The sequence below is a fragment of the Saprolegnia diclina genome (genome assembly GCF_000281045.1).
Source record: "Saprolegnia diclina VS20 unplaced genomic scaffold supercont1.49, whole genome shotgun sequence".
Taxonomy (NCBI): domain Eukaryota; phylum Oomycota; class Saprolegniomycetes; order Saprolegniales; family Saprolegniaceae; genus Saprolegnia; species Saprolegnia diclina.
This window is the reverse complement of record NW_008246116.1, coordinates 399,213-415,586: the sequence shown is the minus strand read 5'-3', so window position 1 is coordinate 415,586 and position 16,374 is coordinate 399,213. Positions and strand designations below refer to the sequence as shown.

General features: G+C 60.0%; 5 protein-coding genes across 5 annotated transcripts in view; 2 read left to right on the top strand and 3 right to left on the bottom strand.

The window, feature by feature from the left end:
• Positions 1-107: 107 nt before the first annotated feature.
• Positions 108-986, top strand: SDRG_12457 (hypothetical protein). The gene is made up of 3 exons (XM_008618530.1): positions 108-207; positions 252-780; positions 832-986. The coding sequence occupies exons 1-3, from the start codon at positions 143-145 to the stop codon at positions 934-936; spliced, it is 699 nt and encodes a 232-aa protein (XP_008616752.1). The 5' UTR covers positions 108-142; the 3' UTR covers positions 937-986.
• Position 987: 1 nt separating this feature from the next.
• SDRG_12456 (hypothetical protein) lies at positions 988-10,014 on the bottom strand (the record flags this gene model as incomplete). The annotated part of the gene is made up of 5 exons (XM_008618529.1): positions 988-8,469; positions 8,528-8,936; positions 8,981-9,150; positions 9,215-9,305; positions 9,362-10,014. 5 exons carry the CDS (start codon positions 10,012-10,014, stop codon positions 988-990), a joined length of 8,805 nt encoding a protein of 2,934 aa, XP_008616751.1.
• Positions 10,015-10,478: 464 nt separating this feature from the next.
• On the bottom strand, positions 10,479-12,683 carry SDRG_12455 (hypothetical protein; the record flags this gene model as incomplete). The annotated part of the gene is made up of 3 exons (XM_008618528.1): positions 10,479-10,806; positions 10,849-11,240; positions 11,286-12,683. The coding sequence occupies 3 exons, from the start codon at positions 12,681-12,683 to the stop codon at positions 10,479-10,481; spliced, it is 2,118 nt and encodes a 705-aa protein (XP_008616750.1).
• Positions 12,684-13,928: 1,245 nt separating this feature from the next.
• On the bottom strand, positions 13,929-15,218 carry SDRG_12454 (hypothetical protein; the record flags this gene model as incomplete). Its single annotated transcript, XM_008618527.1, has 1 exon — positions 13,929-15,218. The coding sequence occupies one exon, from the start codon at positions 15,216-15,218 to the stop codon at positions 13,929-13,931; it is 1,290 nt and encodes a 429-aa protein (XP_008616749.1).
• A 626-nt stretch (positions 15,219-15,844) lies between these two features.
• Positions 15,845-16,374, top strand: part of SDRG_12453 (hypothetical protein) — a gene marked incomplete at both ends in the record, with an annotated part of 1,851 nt that continues 1,321 nt past the window's right edge. The window contains one exon of the mRNA XM_008618526.1: positions 15,845-16,354. Within this exon, the coding sequence (XP_008616748.1) occupies positions 15,845-16,354 (510 nt within the window). The remainder of the gene's footprint in view (positions 16,355-16,374) is intronic.

Here is a 16,374-nt window from a genome sequence, read left to right as displayed (position 1 = left end):
GTCCGGATACAATCCGGCGCGCCATCCGAAACGCACTGAATTCGGATTTGTCCTACCTAGGACCTAGTGAATTTCGGAATTTCGGCCGCTGCGACATGTGCGAGAAGGGCAAGCCAGCCGCAACTCGACTACAATCGTCTTCATGGCCCGTGCTCCGCTCACTGGCAACAGCGTCGTCGCCGTCATTGGCGCCGGCACGCTCGGGCGGTAGGCCTCCTTACGCCATGCGTCGTCTCACGCTCTGTCTCTAGCTGCATCGCCTTTGAGCTCTCCATGTCGGGCCACCGCGTCGTGCTCTTTGACCGGAACCCCGACAGCATCTCGCGCGACATTCTCAAGTCGGCGAGCTACGCGATGCTGCAGCCGCTCTGGCGCCTCGGCTACATCCCGCAGGACATGGTGGGCCGCGCCGTGAGCAACATCCAGACCGCGACGACGCTCGAAGAGGTGGCAGCCGCGCGGCCGTCGCTCGTGATCGAGTCGATTCCCGACACGCTGGGGCTCAAGCGCGACCTCTTCCGGACGCTCGAGCGGCTCTGCCCGGCGACGACGATCTATGGCACGTCGACCATGAATCTGAGCGTAAACGACATTGCCTCGGGCATGGCGCGCCCGAGCAACCTCCTTGGCATCCGCTTCTTCCACCCCGTGCTGCTCATCCCGCTCGTCGAGCTCACGCCCGGCGCCGCGACGGCCGCCGATGTTGTCGCCGACGTCCAGCGCTACATGACGCTGTTGCACAAGACGTGCAACTTTGGCCCGACCAAACACGTCCTCGATGTACGCCAATGCACACATTGTCTCTATGGTCTCTTATCGACGATGGCGTAGCGCGCGCAAGTCAACAACTACCAGCTCCAGACCGCGCACGTGCTCGGGTACCACCAGGAAGCGCTGCCCGTCGCTGTGCCCGTGCAGTCGCACGGCCACCACTGAGACGTCGTTCGTACGGCGCGTTGATAACAATGATCGTCGTGGCGCCACTAGTTAGATCCATGGTGTCCAGCCTTCGTACATGACGCAGAGGTTGTCGACGCTCGTGGCTTGCGAGAGGAGGTACTCGACGTGCGCGGGGCACGCCAGCGGCGGCGCGTTCGGGACCGTGTAGCCATCGAGCTTCTCCTTGACGCGCTGGAGGACATGGAGTCCGTACCGATTGCGTTCCTGAACGCGAACAATGTCGTTGCTGGCGTTCTCATCGTCGTCATTGTCGTCGGACGCCTTGGCACAGCTGTCATTGTCGCTGCCACTGTCGTCTTCGTCACTAGCGTCATTGTCACTGTCACTGTCACTGCCGTCGTCCGACCACTCGTGCTCGTCTTGTTTCGAGAGGTCGAGCGCGTGGTGGGCAATGTCAAAGAAGCCGCCCATGACGCTGATGGTCCGTGCGACGATGGTACCCGCCGTGTCGTCGTCCCGACACGTGTGCACGACGTGACACAGCGCCGTCACGAGCTGCGTCCGCGCATCGATCGACGGTTCGACCGCTGCGCCGCCGCTCACGATGTTGGCCAGCGTCTTCTTCCGGCCAAAGGCGGCGTCCAGAGGCAGCGACGTGAGTGCATTCATCGGTGCCTCGAGCGCCGAGAGGATGCCATGCAGCTGGCGACACGCGCCTTCAAACGCCTTGAGCTTCGTCTGCAGCTCAGGGAGGACGCCGTGCTTGACGCTCTTACTGAGAAGTCGCACGAGCCGCTCGTTTTCCCAGAGCACATGACTCGGGTTGGTCGAGAGCGCGTTGAACGCCTCTGGCAACCACGACTGCTGGAGCTGCTCGAGCAGCGGCGCCAGCGACGGCAGTGTTTGATGCAAAAGCTTGTCCATCTCGGTGTGGGCCTTGGCATGGGCCAAGTGGAGACGGCGCAGACGGTCGGACGCGTCCTTGCGCATTCGGTCGAGCGCGGCGCTGCGTTCCTCGTGGTCGCGGGTCGCTGCTCGTTGCGCCGCGGACGCCGCCTCCAGCGCCATGTACTCGGTGACCACCGCGAGGCCTTCGTCGTCGAGCTCACGCACGCGGTCACTGTCGCTCTCGCGAAACGCGCTGTCCAAGTACTTGGCCCACTCGATCACGAGGTAAATGTCGTCGGCCTGCGCCACGAGCGATCGCAGCTCCGTGCGCGTCGACTGCAGTGGCGCTTGAAGCGTCGGACGGCGGCTGACCGCATCGTCCAAGACCGGTTGCGCGTCGTTGAGCGCTGCCTCGAGTGCGTCGCGTCGCACGAGGAGCTCGGTGACCATCGCTTCCGTCTCGGTCAGCGTTTGCAAGAGGGACGCGCGCGACTGCTCGTGGTCGGGTTGCACCCACGAGCTCAGCGTCGCCCGTTGCGCCTCAAGCTGGCGCGTGTGCAGGACCAACGCGGTGCGGTACGCCGACACTTCGCGGTCCCAGAGATAGTGCCATCGGTCGTGGAGGATGTCGAGCATCGGGCGCAGCTCGACCGCGTCCAGCAGTGCGTCGACCGTCAACGAACCGCGGGCCATCGGTCGTACAAGGGCCTCGACCCACGTGCGGTCCAGTCCATGGTCGACGCGCAGCTTCCACTCGCTCGCGATCGTGTCTTCGAGAACCGAGCGCATGGCCCCGTACGCCAGGTCCAAGACGGACGCCGCGGCCGCGTCGAGGACCGACTGCAGCGCGTCTTCATGGGCATTGGCACTCACGAGACGACTCATCGTGAGAAGACACGTCACCCACTTGTGCTCGATCCCGTACGCCGCCGACGGGTCCGACCACGTCGTCTCGAGCGTCGCGAATTGGCAGCACAAGGCGCGTAGCTGGTGCATCCCGGGCAGCCACCACACCGACAGGACAGCGCCGTGGTAGTGATACAGCGGCGCCTCCCAGAACGCTCCGTCGTCGCGACTGTTCGGGTGCCAGCCAAGAGCATCGAGCCATCCCGACCACTCGGCGCGGGGCACCGTCGCCAGTTCAGCGTCGAGGCGGTCGAGCTCGGCACGCAGTGGCGCGCAGAGCGCCGACATTGACGAGCGTCGGAGCGGGTGCAGTGGATGGTACAGTGGCAAGAGCACGTCCTTGAGGCGTCGATGCATCAAGTCGGCCGGTCGAAACACGAGGCGCCACTTGCCCGTGTAAAACCGCATCCAGCCCTCTGGCGGGAGGAGCCACCAGCACGCAATCGCGTCGCGCTTCACCGCCCCTTTTTCCGCGAGATCGAACAGGAACGCCGCCTCGTAGATGAACGTACGGAGGTGGCGCCACGACCGCGGCGCCGAGAGCTGGTCCAAGCCCCACTGAGCAATCGCCGCTTTGATCGTCTTGTGGGCTTCCGCGTTCGAGAGCTTGAGCGACTTGAGGCGCGGCAGAATCTGGCTGGTCCGTGCAGCGAGCGCCGGCTCGTCGTCGTCCAGAAGGCGTCCATCGGGTAGCTTGACGAGACGGAACATGTACTGCAGCGGCTGCGCCAGCGCCATGTCCTCGAGGAGCGAGGGCAGCGACATGGCCCTGTGCAGTGCGAGGTGCGCGAGCGGGTCGGCCTTGCTCACGGCTGCGATAAGGTTCATGCCGTACGCGTGCCACTCGTCCATGATCGTATGGCCGCGCGACGGGCCGCAAACCGTGTCTCGTACGCTCTCAAACCAGTGTAGCGCCGGCTGCAGCACTGGTTCAAGAGCGGTAAGCTGCTGGTTCAAGGCCACCGCCGCGCGATCGACCGCCGACACGAGCGGTGCAAGCCGGTGCGCCTTGCACACACTGGCGAGCGTCGGGAGGTCGTCGTGCGTGCCGTAGCCAAGCGTTCGTGGCGGCAGCGCGACGCTCGTCTTGTGCGACTCGGAGGCGTCGTGGCAGCGTCCCATAAAAGCTCTGAGACGCTCGTTTGCCCGTTCAAAGGCCCGCATCGGGTCGTCGCTTTCGTCGTCGAGGGTCGTCGCCGCAAGCGCGTCCTGCAAGCCGGCGAGTTCCACGTCGGCAGCGTCCACTTGCGCCGTCGTCTCGGTGATTTCGCGCGCGAGCGAGGCGACACTGTCGGCGGCGGCCACGAGCGGCCGCGCGCGCGCCAGCAGCCGCGTCAACGTCGGTGCCGACCACGCGCGTTGGATACGCTCCCAGACGGTCGTCGTCTCGGCGCCGCGCTCGTGGGCGCGTGACGCAAAGAGCGACAGCTGCACGTTCATCTCCATGCGCCAGAGTTTCGCCGGACCGTCCTTCCAGTCGAGGAGCGGGTCGTACACAAACGCCTCAAGGAGCGTCAGAATCGTCTCCTTGGTCGCCACGTCGTCGCGCGTCACGGCCAAGGTGCGCTCCATGGCCACACGAAAGGTGCCTTCGATGCCCGTAGCGCCGAGCGCACCGAGCAGCATCGTCGTGAGGCGGAAGGGCACGACTTCGGGCACCTTGAGCTTCGTGCCCTTCTCAAAGCACACATTGTAGTCGATGTGCACCACGTCCCCGGACGCGTTGCAGAGCAACATGTTGTCGAGGTGGCGATCGCCGAGTCCAATGAGGTACCCGACGACCGACATGACAGCAACCGACCGCGCAAACCGCGTCGTCTTGCGCTGAAACTCGTCGATCGACGATGAGCTCGCGAGCATGTCTTGCCGGAGCACGTTGGGCCGGCGCTTGGTCTCGGCGACCAACGCCTCGTACGCTTGCTTGAGCACCGCGTGGGACCAAGTTGGCCGGCCGCTGGGACTCGCATCTTTGACGCCGAGGGCTTTCAACGCGGCGTAAAACGGCGCCGTGGGCGATGACGACGATGATGACGACGGTGGCGTGTGCAGCTGGAAGAGCGGCGTGACGTTGGGCACCATCTGGATCAAGCCCGCGTCGTTGGCTAGCGGGATGACGCTGTAGTGCCGGGCGCCAAGGTCCATGTACCGCGCGTCCTTGTTGGCGCCCAAGCTCACGTTGATCGTCGCGAGTAGCTGCATGATGCGCTCGTCCAAGTGCAGGTCCTCGCGCGACTTGAGCAAATACTGGTACGAGTGGCCGTCCGTGCCGTGCAGCACCAAAGTCTTGGGCCGTGTCTTGGTCGCCAGCACATGAGCTGTCACGTCGATATGGGCAATGTCCACCGTCGTATTTGTCGCTCCTGGCAGCGGCACGCCCGATCGAAGGGTCGCGAGCAGCGGCGAGATCTCGGCCAACGGCAGCGAGAGGCGGCGCTGGTGCGGCTGCAGACGCTTGAGAAGGTCGTGGAAGGGCGCCCACACCCGTGCGAGCAGCGCCGGTGCGTCGCACGAAGCGCGGAGCCGCTCCAATGCCGACTCGAGGGCTGGGCCAAAATGCAGTACAAACCACCGTTCGTGGGGCGTCGTCGGCGGGCGCTGCCATGTCTCGGCGCTCAGCGACTCGAGCGCCGAGAGCACGGGCTTGAGGATCGCGACATACGTCTGCTGCCCGAGGCGCCGCTTGTCCTCGAACGAAAGCGACTTATTCTTCTCCATCCGAGCCGCTTCCTTCTCGAGCGTATGGCCGCGCCGGCTCACGTCCGTCGTCAGCTTTGTCAGAAGGCTCACCCATGCGTCTTCGTAGAGCAAGGCGACGCGGCGGAGTTCCTTGACCACTTGGTGGACACCGGCGACGAGGTTTGCATCGAGAAGCGACGCTGTAGCCATCGATTCGACGACCGCCGGGTAGACCATGAGCTGCGGGCGCTGCGCCGCGAGTCGAGACAGAATGCACGTGAGACGCGCGGCGACGCTCGCATTCGGGTGCTTGAGCCGCGAGAGCAGCTGCGGGACGATGCGTTCCCAAGGCGTGATCGGCGATAACGCAACGCCGTCGTCCAAAACCGCTTGCAGCGAGTGTTCGGTGCCCCAGCGCACGAGAAACCCGAGCAGTCGCAGTGTGACAATGAGCCCGTGCGACTGGATCGACGCCGGCGACGCTGTTTGCAGATAGGTAAAGTACCCTTGAATCGCTGCATGGTGCGATGTGAGCGCCTGCGCCCGCACCCGTTGGTACAGCGTCTGGAGCTGGTCGAGCGCTCTCGAGTCGGGCACCGACTCGCAGCATGTCGCAAATGAAATACGATCGTCTTCGTCGTCTTGGATCATGTGCCCGAGACTGGCACGCAACGCGTCGGCATGCGGGGCCAGCGCGTCATCGGCCAAGAGCAAGTTCAGCGCAGTCGCGTCGTCCGGCGCCAGCGCCATACTGGCGGTCGTGCTTGCATGGAACCAGTAGTCGCTCCACGCGAGCCAGCTCTGGTACGACGTCGGTGCGATCTGCGTGGCCGCCGCCAAGCTCGCTTCAATGAGCGCCGTGGGGTCGCCATATACGACGGCATTGCGCTTGGCCTCGGCACCAACCCATGCATGCTCGTCTTGCAGCCAGGACGCAATCTTGCCGTAGGCCTTGACGTGCACGTTGTGGGCGTCGGGCGTGACGGGCAAGAGGCGCGCGACCGCGTCGGCCGGCGCACCGCACGCAAAGTCGAGGCACGCCTGCTCGTAGTTGACGATGGCAGCTTTGGCCGGCACGTCGGCGAGTTGCGCCAAGAGCGACGACGCAAACTGGAGGTTGCCCTGCTTGCGCGCAAGCCGCACCATCTGCAGTTGCACGTCGAATTGGTCGAGGCCCAGGTAACGCGAGACGTCCAGCAGCGGAAGGTACACGCTCGCATCGTGCTCGTACGCGCGGAGCCGCGGGACGTCGTCGGCCGGCTTGGCGCGCCGCAGCATTTCGAGGCACTTGACGTGAACGAGCGTGGCTTGGAGGCGCTGGCTCAGATGCGCGCCTTTGACGGCGGCGACCGCATGCTCATCGAGCGTCGAGAGCTTGAGCTTTTTGGCCAAAAGCGCGGCGTGTCCGTCAAGGCATACGTCGGCGAGCGACGGCGCCAGCGACACCCGAACGAGCGCATCGTCGACGACACTCAGGACGGTCCACGCTTGCAACGGCGGGAGGGTCGTCGGGAGGCTGCTGAACCGGAGACTCGGGTTCGTTTTGGTGCGAACGAGCGCGTGCTCCATGTCCCACGACGCGGCGAGCGCCGTCATGTCGGTTGCGACACTGAGTGTTTCGTCGGTGCAGGCTTGGAGGTGGCTGAGAAATAGACTCAAGTCCAGCGAGTTGCGCATGAGCGCGCTCACAGGAAGCCACGCGTGCACCTTGGCGTAGCACTTGGCACAACGCACGAGCAGCGACGCCAGCGACACATGTTCGAGGCCGGCCTCGGCGAGCGTCGTCTGCAGCGACCGGAGCGTCGCTTGCTTGGTCGCCTCCGACTCGAACGCGAGGTGCATTCCGGACGCATGGCGCTCCGAGAGCGCAAAGAGCGGCGCCAGCAAATGCTCGTAGCTTTTCGCTGCGTCTTCATAGAGCAGCTGCGCTTCTTGGACGATCGCGGGCAGCCATGGCACGTGCAGCGCATGCGTGTTTGCATACGCGCCAAACCCGACCAAGGACGGAACGTCCAGCACGTCACAGAGACCGGTGGCTGCCGAGTACAGCGCGGGCGCCGACGGCTTGCGCCCGCGCACTAACGAGAGCGCGTGATAGGCCATGAGCGACGTCGCGTCTGTCGCGTCACAGATACGCACAAGCGCCGGTCGAATGCGGAGCAGCCAGTCTTCGCACACCTTGCGGTTCGTCGTATAGAACGCCTGCGCTTTCGCATCCATGGGGCGGCGCGTCGGGTCGTGGCACGCTTGCAGGATCGCGAGCTCGAGCGCATGCACAAACTCCACAAGAAGACGACCGGCGACGCCACTGCGCTGGACAAGGAGCCGCTCGAGGGCAGCAAAGGTCTGGCCGGCGTTGCCATAGTGCGTGCGCAGCCGCGCCTCGACACACCACGTCGCCGCGGCCCAGAGCTGGTCGCGAATCGTCAGCAGCGGTTTGGTCCAGAGCTCTTCGTCATTTGTCTCGAGCAAGGCGAGGAGCGACGCAAAGCTCGTCAGCGTACACGCCGCCGTGGTTGTTGGGGCACGGTACAGGCGTGGCAAGACATATGCAGGCCGTGGCTGCAGCACCGCATGCGCGACGAGCGCTAGCGCCGGCGTCGACACGATCGCTGCCGGGTCAAAGAGGCTCGCGAGGCCGACGTCGAGGAGCGTCGGCGACTCGAACGCGACGAGGCAGCGCAGGGCAAACGCGCGCACGTCTGGCGTCCGGTGCCGTGCCAGCGCATCAAACGGGCGCTGCAAGGTCGCATCCAGCGGCAGCGAAGGCGGCAAGTGCTCGAGCAGGTACAGAAACAGCTGAAACACCGGGGCGTGCGCGTAGGACGCCACGTGGGTCGCAAGTGTCGCAAGCAACGGCGCGCTGTCCATTGCATGCGACGAGCGCGGCAGAAGGCGGCGCAAGACGTGGACTGTGCCCATGTACAGAGGCGCGGTCGTTGGCCACTTGTCAAGGGCCTTGGCGAGACGCGTGCAGATGCCATCGAGGCAGCTCTGGTCCGGAATGCTCTCGGGGACCGCGGCGATACCGAGCACCATGAGGCAAAACATTGCGTATGTCACGTCCCGACTCGACCCGACGGCGTCGAGGCTGTAGACCTACATTCCGAATATCAATGTTTCAATGTTTCAACCGACACAGATGGAAAGAGCGAACCTCGAGGATCGAGACGCCACCGACGCGCGCCATGGCCGTCGCGAGGCGCGTCGCACGCGGCAACAAGCTCGGAAGATGCACGAGGTGACTCAGCGCCGTGAGCGGATGCGTCGGCGTCGTCATCACTGCCGTCGGCACGGCCGTCGTCTTGGCGCCATACGGCATGGGCAGGTCGGTTGGGATGCGCCGGGTGAGCACACGCAGCGCTGCAATGGGCTGTACGGGCAGCGGTGACAAGAGCGCGTCGACAGCATCGAGCACCGACGCGACTTGATTGGTCGACGCCAAGTGCCGCTCGCTGAGCGCACACGTGTGCAGCAAGAGACAGTCGACCGCCGCGAGCGCCCACGAGTCAGCGGCACTGGCGACGCTCCCAAAGGTCCGAGCGCAGTGCAGCACCGTCTTGATCCTACGCTATACATGAGCATTCATACAGGCATGAGGCGCTTGTACGAGAGGAGGTAGTGACCGCCAAAGCTCAAGAGAGCGTGCACGACTTGCGCGAGTGCGCTGGCAGCGATATCGCCGACACCGTGCGCGACCGCGAGAAAGCACACGACCACGGCGTTGTAGCGCTCGAGGTCCAACGGCGAGTGCAAGCTGCCGCTGTGCTCTTCAATGTCCTAGCAAGAAGATGCTTAGCATGTAGAGCTGTTGAGACGACACGTATGGATAGAGGAGGAATACCCGAACGAGAGACGTAATGAGCTGGGAGGCAAACACCGTGTTGGTCGCCCAGAGCTCCTTGCAGTCAAAGAGGACGGCCACGAGCAGGTCCCTAGATTCAATCGAAGGAGTTGGATGTAGCAAAGTCAAAAGACGACGGAGACGCACCGATGGACCGGCGCCGTCTCGACGCGCATCGTCCAGCCAAGGAGAACGTTTGCAGCCCGGACAAAGCCTTTCTGCAGCGCACTCGGGTGAGCAATCGCGGTCGTCTGCAGGACGCGGCTGAGCTCGACGACCGCGGCCTCGTCGTCGCTACCCTCGAGCAGTGACACGATCGCGTCGAGGAACATGGCAAGCGCAAACGCCTGTCCGCTCTGCTGCGAGAGTCGCTCGTGCTGGAGGATCGTCGACGGTACAAAGACGCCGTCTCGGAGTTGGCCATTGCCATGCACTTGGCGGTCGTCGGTCGCCGTGAGCTTGAACCAGCGCTCGAGCGCCTCTGGTAAGACGCGTAGGAGGATCTTCTGCTGCACGGGCATCGGGTACATGGCGAGCATGCCCGCCGTGCAGAGGAGGTTGGACGCGGCCACGAGCGTGAGCCAGCGCGTCGGGCCCGCGTTGGCGTCGCCCGACAGCGTCGCATGGTGCAGAATCTGGTGAAAGAGCTTTTCATGGCAGTCGACGGGCAGCGCGGTCGTCGCGAGGTGCGACTGGAGCTCGTCCGAGGCCTTCTTGCTCGACTTGTGTATCCCTTGGCTCTGCTGGTACAGGCGCAGGAGCAGGCCCGAGAGGTCGGGCGGCTGCTGCTGGTCGTTCATCGACGAGGTCGGCCATTCACAGTTGTGCCATGGGCCACCATATGCATTTTCAGAGGTTGGATGCCGAATTTAACAAACGGCAATGTGGCACCCCTACCCCGCCCATCTAGAACGGCCATCATCAACAGCAAAGTGCGCTTTGCCAAGCATACTCTTTTACACTGTGTGCCGTGACGGTAAGCATCTCGTTCGCTCGACCAAATGTGTTTCGCTAACATAGACAATTGCCCACCGACAACCCCTCTGTGCTACGTTGCTAAACCGGTTGGCAAAAGGACACTTACAGCGGAACCTGTCGTACTAGCATGATCAACTGAGACTAATACATACTGCAATAGTATATATGGAAGGCAGAACGAGTAAATATAGCAGTGCATGTACTAATATACTGGAAGTGCTATGCATAACTTGATGGAAAACGTAATGCCCGAAGTAGTTGGTTTGCGGTCTGATGCTCTGAGATTTCATGTCAGACGGTGGGCATTGTTTGCCTCGAGAAGCTTTTCGAAATCCTTGGAGAGACGTGGCAGGCGCTCTTTCGCTTGCTTCCAGCTGGGCAAATCGGACATGACGTCGTGCATTGTCGTCTTGACGTCCTTCATTCCTTGGACGAGTTCGTAGCTGATCTTGGTGAGCGCAAGCCAGTCGTGCCAAACGCTTGTCAGCTCGTCGATAAAATATGGGTCTTCAAGCATATCTGGGTCGACGAACATGTCGATGGTGTCACCGTTTTGGGTGGTGACGTCAAAGTGGATCTTGAGCTTCCACCAAAATTCGCAGATTTCTTCCAATCTAGAGGTGGTGAAGCCGAGTGCTCTGAGAGCCAGCTCGTACGACACATCATTCACCGTTGCCTTGTCTTTCATTTTGTTGGCCCAAGCGAAAGTCACTTCGACGCTGACCCGGGCGTCTTTCACAGCCTCCGCGGACGCTTTCACGAGCTCGCCCGCAATTGCCCCCAAGCGGCCCGCGACGGCGCACGTCGAGACGAGTAGTTTCTTGGTCTTGTCATATTTTCCCTTGTGAAGGAAGGCAAATGCAAACTTGTAGGACTTGAGCACTTGCATACAGCCGCAAAGAAACGCGTCGGCGGCAGTGTCGATTTCGACGACAAGCGTCTGGTAGTCACCGAGGAGGGCCACGATCTTGGCGTGACACGAAGAGCTGTGCGACACAGTGGCTGCGATCTCGAGCAACTTGTTGACTTCTTTGAGTGTCTCCATGCACTGCCGACCACTGATTCTTCCAAGATGTGATCCCTTCGCCGCAACCTTCTCCATGAGCTCAGTGTCTTTGAAGGGCTCGACGCGGACGGCCGTCTCGTAGCAATTGGACGATGCAATCGTGAGAGTTCGGTTCGTCATCGTGGGCATTGTTGCTGAGTGCTGCTGTTCCTTCATTGAACGCTTGATATGCGCCTCGTGTTCCTCGAGGGTCTCTAGGAGATCCTTGAGGAGACCTGGTAGGCGCTCGCTCGCTTGCCGCGAGTTGGGCAAATCGGACATGACGCCGTGCACTGTTGTCGTGACGCCTACTATACCGTTGACGGCTTCGTAGCTAATCTTGGTGAGCGCAAGCCAGTCGTGCCAGTGGTCTGTCATCAGGTCGTAGCATTCGGCAGGGTCTTCAACAGCATCTGCTTCGAAGAGTATGTCGATGGTGTCACCGTTTGTGGCGATTCCGTCGTAGCGGGTCTTGAGCTTGGTCCAAAATGCACGTACTTTTTCGAAACTCGTCTTGATGCTGCCAAGTGCCTTGACCGTCAACTCGAGTGCCGTGACAGCCTGCTCGTACGGCTTGCCTTCGTCACGATGGCGCGCGATCTTGGCCACAATGGCGGCAATACCCCGGTTGACCTCGTGCTGTTTCTCGAGAGTTTCGACCCAGCGGGCGCGTAATATGTTCTCGACCCCCTCGAGGTAGTGCATATCGCGCTCGGCTTGGCGCGTGGCCTCGCTGGTGTAGAAACCCCACAGCCACGTCGTTCTCGTGTTTGTGGCAACGACGTGTGCTTGCACCCGGCAGTTCACTGCGGCCCCTTTCACTGCATTCTTGGCGGCCGCGACATCGTCCTCGGAGTCCCTTGCATATGCCTCAAGGTATTTCTTCTTGAGCGCCAGCTCCTCGCCCTCGGTTGTCTTCTTCTCCTTCTGCGTGCTCATGGTGCAGGAGGTTTGGGTCGTCTCATCGAGGCTTGCTCGCGCGTCGTCCATAGCCTCCTCGGACGTTTTCACGAGATTGTCCGCGATTGCCTCCATGCGGCCCGCGACCTCGGAGCTCGAGAGGAGCAACAACTTGGCGTGGTCAGGTTTCCCCTGGATGAGGGTGTCAAATGCACACTTGTAGGACTTCAGCACTTGCAAGCACGCATCGAGGAACTCGTGAGCGGCAATCTCCATGTTCACGACAAGCGTTACATAGCGAACGAGAGTGTTGACTATCTTGGTGTGGCACGAAAAGCCGTGCGACGCAACGACCGAGGTCTCGAGCATCTTGGCGACGAATTTGAGCGTCTCCATGCACTGCCGAGCGCCCATGTCCGTGAGGAAGCGTTCCTTCTCGGAAACCTTCTCCCTCAGCTTCGTGTTCGTGAGAAGTGCGTCTTGGACGCCCGACTCATACGAGACGTACGATTCGATCACGAGCGTCGGGTTTTCCATCTTGGACATTGTTGCTCGTGTCAGTGAGTGTGGGTGAAATTGAAAATGAACCTGATGTCAGTGATCTTGAAACGAAAAGTTTAACTTTCTACCATTCAACTGGTTTCTCGACTTTCTGAGCGCTTGGCCACCCGGTAAGGTACACGCGCACACATTTGACAAACGCGTATCTAACAACACGATAGTATTAATTGTTGTTTTTATAGAAACCAGCTGAAGTTGATGAAGTGCAACGAAAGAGTTGATAAAAATCCCAATGCTCTGGTGCATGGCCACATATCAACAGTTGAAAGATTGCCGTGTAAGGCACTGTGCTGCAACTCCTATCAACTTCGATGCCATAAGATTGCCGTGTACAATACGACAGCTTTTACTAGAGGTAATGCATTGAACGGCACTTCGTATCAAGTTTAAAATTGATACTAGCTTGTCAAGAACGTGCTGGCGATTGTGACCTTTTTCCTTCCACCACATCTTCGTCGCGCGTGAGGGGGATAGGTGACGTTGACATTACCGCCGCCGAGTGGGATGGCGGGCGATCGCCCACTCGTAGTGTCGCGTTGGCTTGACCATCGCACGCGCGTGTTCTTGAGTTGAGCAGTGTGTATGTATGTTTGCCACTTGAGCGAGTCGCCGCTCTAGGCGGCCGGGTAGTTGGCTCGTAGTGTCCGAGTAGCTGGCCGCGAGCTTAGGCGTCGCGCCGTTGCTGTGAAGCGAGTGAGGCTCGTGGCCGTTGGGGTTGTTGCCCGTGGCGTTGATCACACCGGTGCGTGCGGTAAGCATGGTGTGTCGAAGGTAGTGTCATAGTTGGTCACTTGGCCGTAGTGGTATGCTCCGCCGCGGACAGCGACGACCCCTTGACAAAGGAGAACGCCGGGTTTGGCCTCAGTCGCTGCTTTGATGGGTACTTGTTGAGGTTTGAGCGAAGCTTTGAAAGAGGTCGTGAAATCGGGCACGTCACGTACGGGATGGATTTGACCGACACCTTGCCAGTCTTCTTTTGATCGCTCGTGATGACCTTGGCATACGCGGGACGAACGATGGCTTGGTCATCTAGTTTCTAAGCTACGCTATGAAACTCACACTTTCGCAGCCAATAAATGACATCTCACTCATTTCTAGCTGCTGTGGCCACGTCCGATCGCTGCTCATCCTAAGATGCCAAAAATAATCGAACTTGATGCAAACGCATTGCAAAAGATTGTCATGGCATTTGAACGTTTACACGCCCACCCAAACGAGGAGCTCCATTGATTACTGCTGCTGCTGCTTGATTTGCTCCTTGATAAGCGCGTCGTAATCCTTGAGGGCCTTTTCGAGATCCTCGACGAGATCTTGATGGCGCTCGCTCGCTTCCGCCGAGTTGGGCAAATCGGACATGATGGCATGTGCTTCCGTCTTGACGTCCTTCATTCCTTGGATGGTGTCGTAGCTGATCTTGGTGAGCGCAAGCCACTCATGCCAGGAGCTTGTCATCAGATCGTAGCACTCGGCGATCGTATCTGGGTCGGCGACCTCATCGATGTAGTCACGGTTCGAGTCCGCGGCGATTTCACCGTAGCGGGTCTTGAGCTTGGACCAAAATTCGCGCACATTCTCAAAAGTCGTCTTGATCGTGCCGAGAGCCTTGACAGTCAACTCGAGTGCGGCAAAAGCTCGACCGTACGGCTGATCGTCCGCGAGCATGCGGACAATGTCGATAATAGCTTGGTTGACCTCGTGCTGTTTCTCGAGAGCTTTGCGGCAGCTGGCCCGTGCTTCGTTCTCGATTGCCTCGACATGCTTCCGCATGTCGCGTGCGCCTTGGCGCGAAACCACGGTGTAAAAGAAGCCCCAGAACGACGAAGATGTCGTGTCAGTGGTATCGACGAATCCTTGCTTGCGACGCTCTTTCTCGGCATTTTCCACTGCGAGCTTGGCGGCTGCGACATCAGCCTCACAGCACTTGGCGCGAGCTTCAAGATTTTTCGTCAGCTCAAGCGCCAGCTCCTTGTCTTCCTTTTTTTTGTTCTCCTTGCTGGTGACGCGCTTCGTCTCTTCAAGACTTGCCTGGGCGCCCTTCATAGCCTTCTCGGCCTTTTCCGCGAGCTTGCCCGCGATTGCCTCCATGCGGCCTGCGACCTCGCACGTCGAGAGAAGCATCTTCTTGGTCTTAACTAGATTTCCCTTGAGAAGGAAGACAAATGCAAGCTTGTACGACTTGAGCACTTGCATACACCCGCGCAGAAACGCGTCGGCGGCAATGTCCGTGTCGACGACAAGCGTTTGGTAGTCACCGAGAGTGCGGACGATGTCGGTGTTGCACGCAAAGCCGTGCGACGCCGCGACCGCGGATTTGAGCATCGTGTTGACGAGTTTGAGCGCCTCCTTGTACTGATGAGCGCTGATGCACTTGAGGAATTCTTCCATTGTCGCCACCTTCTTCATGAGCTCGGTGTCCTTGTGAAGCGCAATTTGTACGCCCGCCTCATAGCTGTCGTATGACTTGATCACGAGCGTCGGGTTGACTCGATCACGAGCGTCGGGGCTTTCCGTAGTGGACATTCTGGTTGGTGTGAGTGGGCGTGGGTAAAATTGGAAATGAACGAAATGCTGTTTAATCTAAAAGAAAAGTTCAACTCTTGTGCGACAACCATTAACGAGTTACTCGGATTTCTGAGCTCTTAACTTCACTCACACGTGCGCCATTTGACAAACAAGTATCCAACTCGATATTGATACATCGTTGTTGCTTTGATAGAAACCAGTAGGACCGGATGAAGTGCAATGCCAGAGTTGATAAAACCGCAGCATCGGAAGCCGATATTATATATCGGCGTTCGATGCTAACAGAGCTGCAGCCAGCAGGAGCTCTATGTTTCTATAGGGATCAAAAAATGACCAAGAATTTACTACACTCTCCATACAACTGAAATGTATTTTTTACCTGGTGTCAAAAGGCTCAAGATTACACATATGAGCATGCAATCCTCTTCCGATCGCGAGAATGGTGTACAGGTACACAGCCGTTTATCAACTGTTGATACATATATATAGATACGCAGAGCGAAAACTACAGTCGTAGTCGCATAAACGTTGAACTTCGTTTTTGCAATAAACGGCATCTCATTCATTTTCCAATTTACCCTCGCTCACTGACACCAGCAAAAATGTCCACAGTCACAAACACGATGCCTAACGACAAGCCGACCGAGGCGGCCACGCCCAACTGCCTGGCGCAGGCGCCAACCAGTGACGGAGCCTCTACCAATAATACCGAAGAACCAGCCGTCACCACGACCGCACCGAGTGAACTCGCCGACAACGACGCGCCACCGATCAACAAGCCGACCGAGGCGGCCACGCCCAACTGCCTGGCGCAGGCGCCAACCAGTGACGGAGCCTCTACCAATAATACCGAAGAACCAGTCGTCACCACGACCGCACCGAGTGAACTCGCCGACAACGACGCGTCACCGATCGTCAACCCGACGCTTGCGATCACATCCTACGACTGCTTTGAGACGGGCGTGCAGGTCGTGCTTCTCAAGAACACCGAGCTCATGAAGAAGGTGGCGACAAAGGAACAATTCTTTACCGTCATCAGTGCTTATCAGTGCATGGAGACACTTCAAGACGTCGTCAAGATGCTCGAGATTGCAGTCGCGGCGTCGCACGGCTTTGCTTGCAACACCGACATCGTCCGCACTCTCGGTGACTA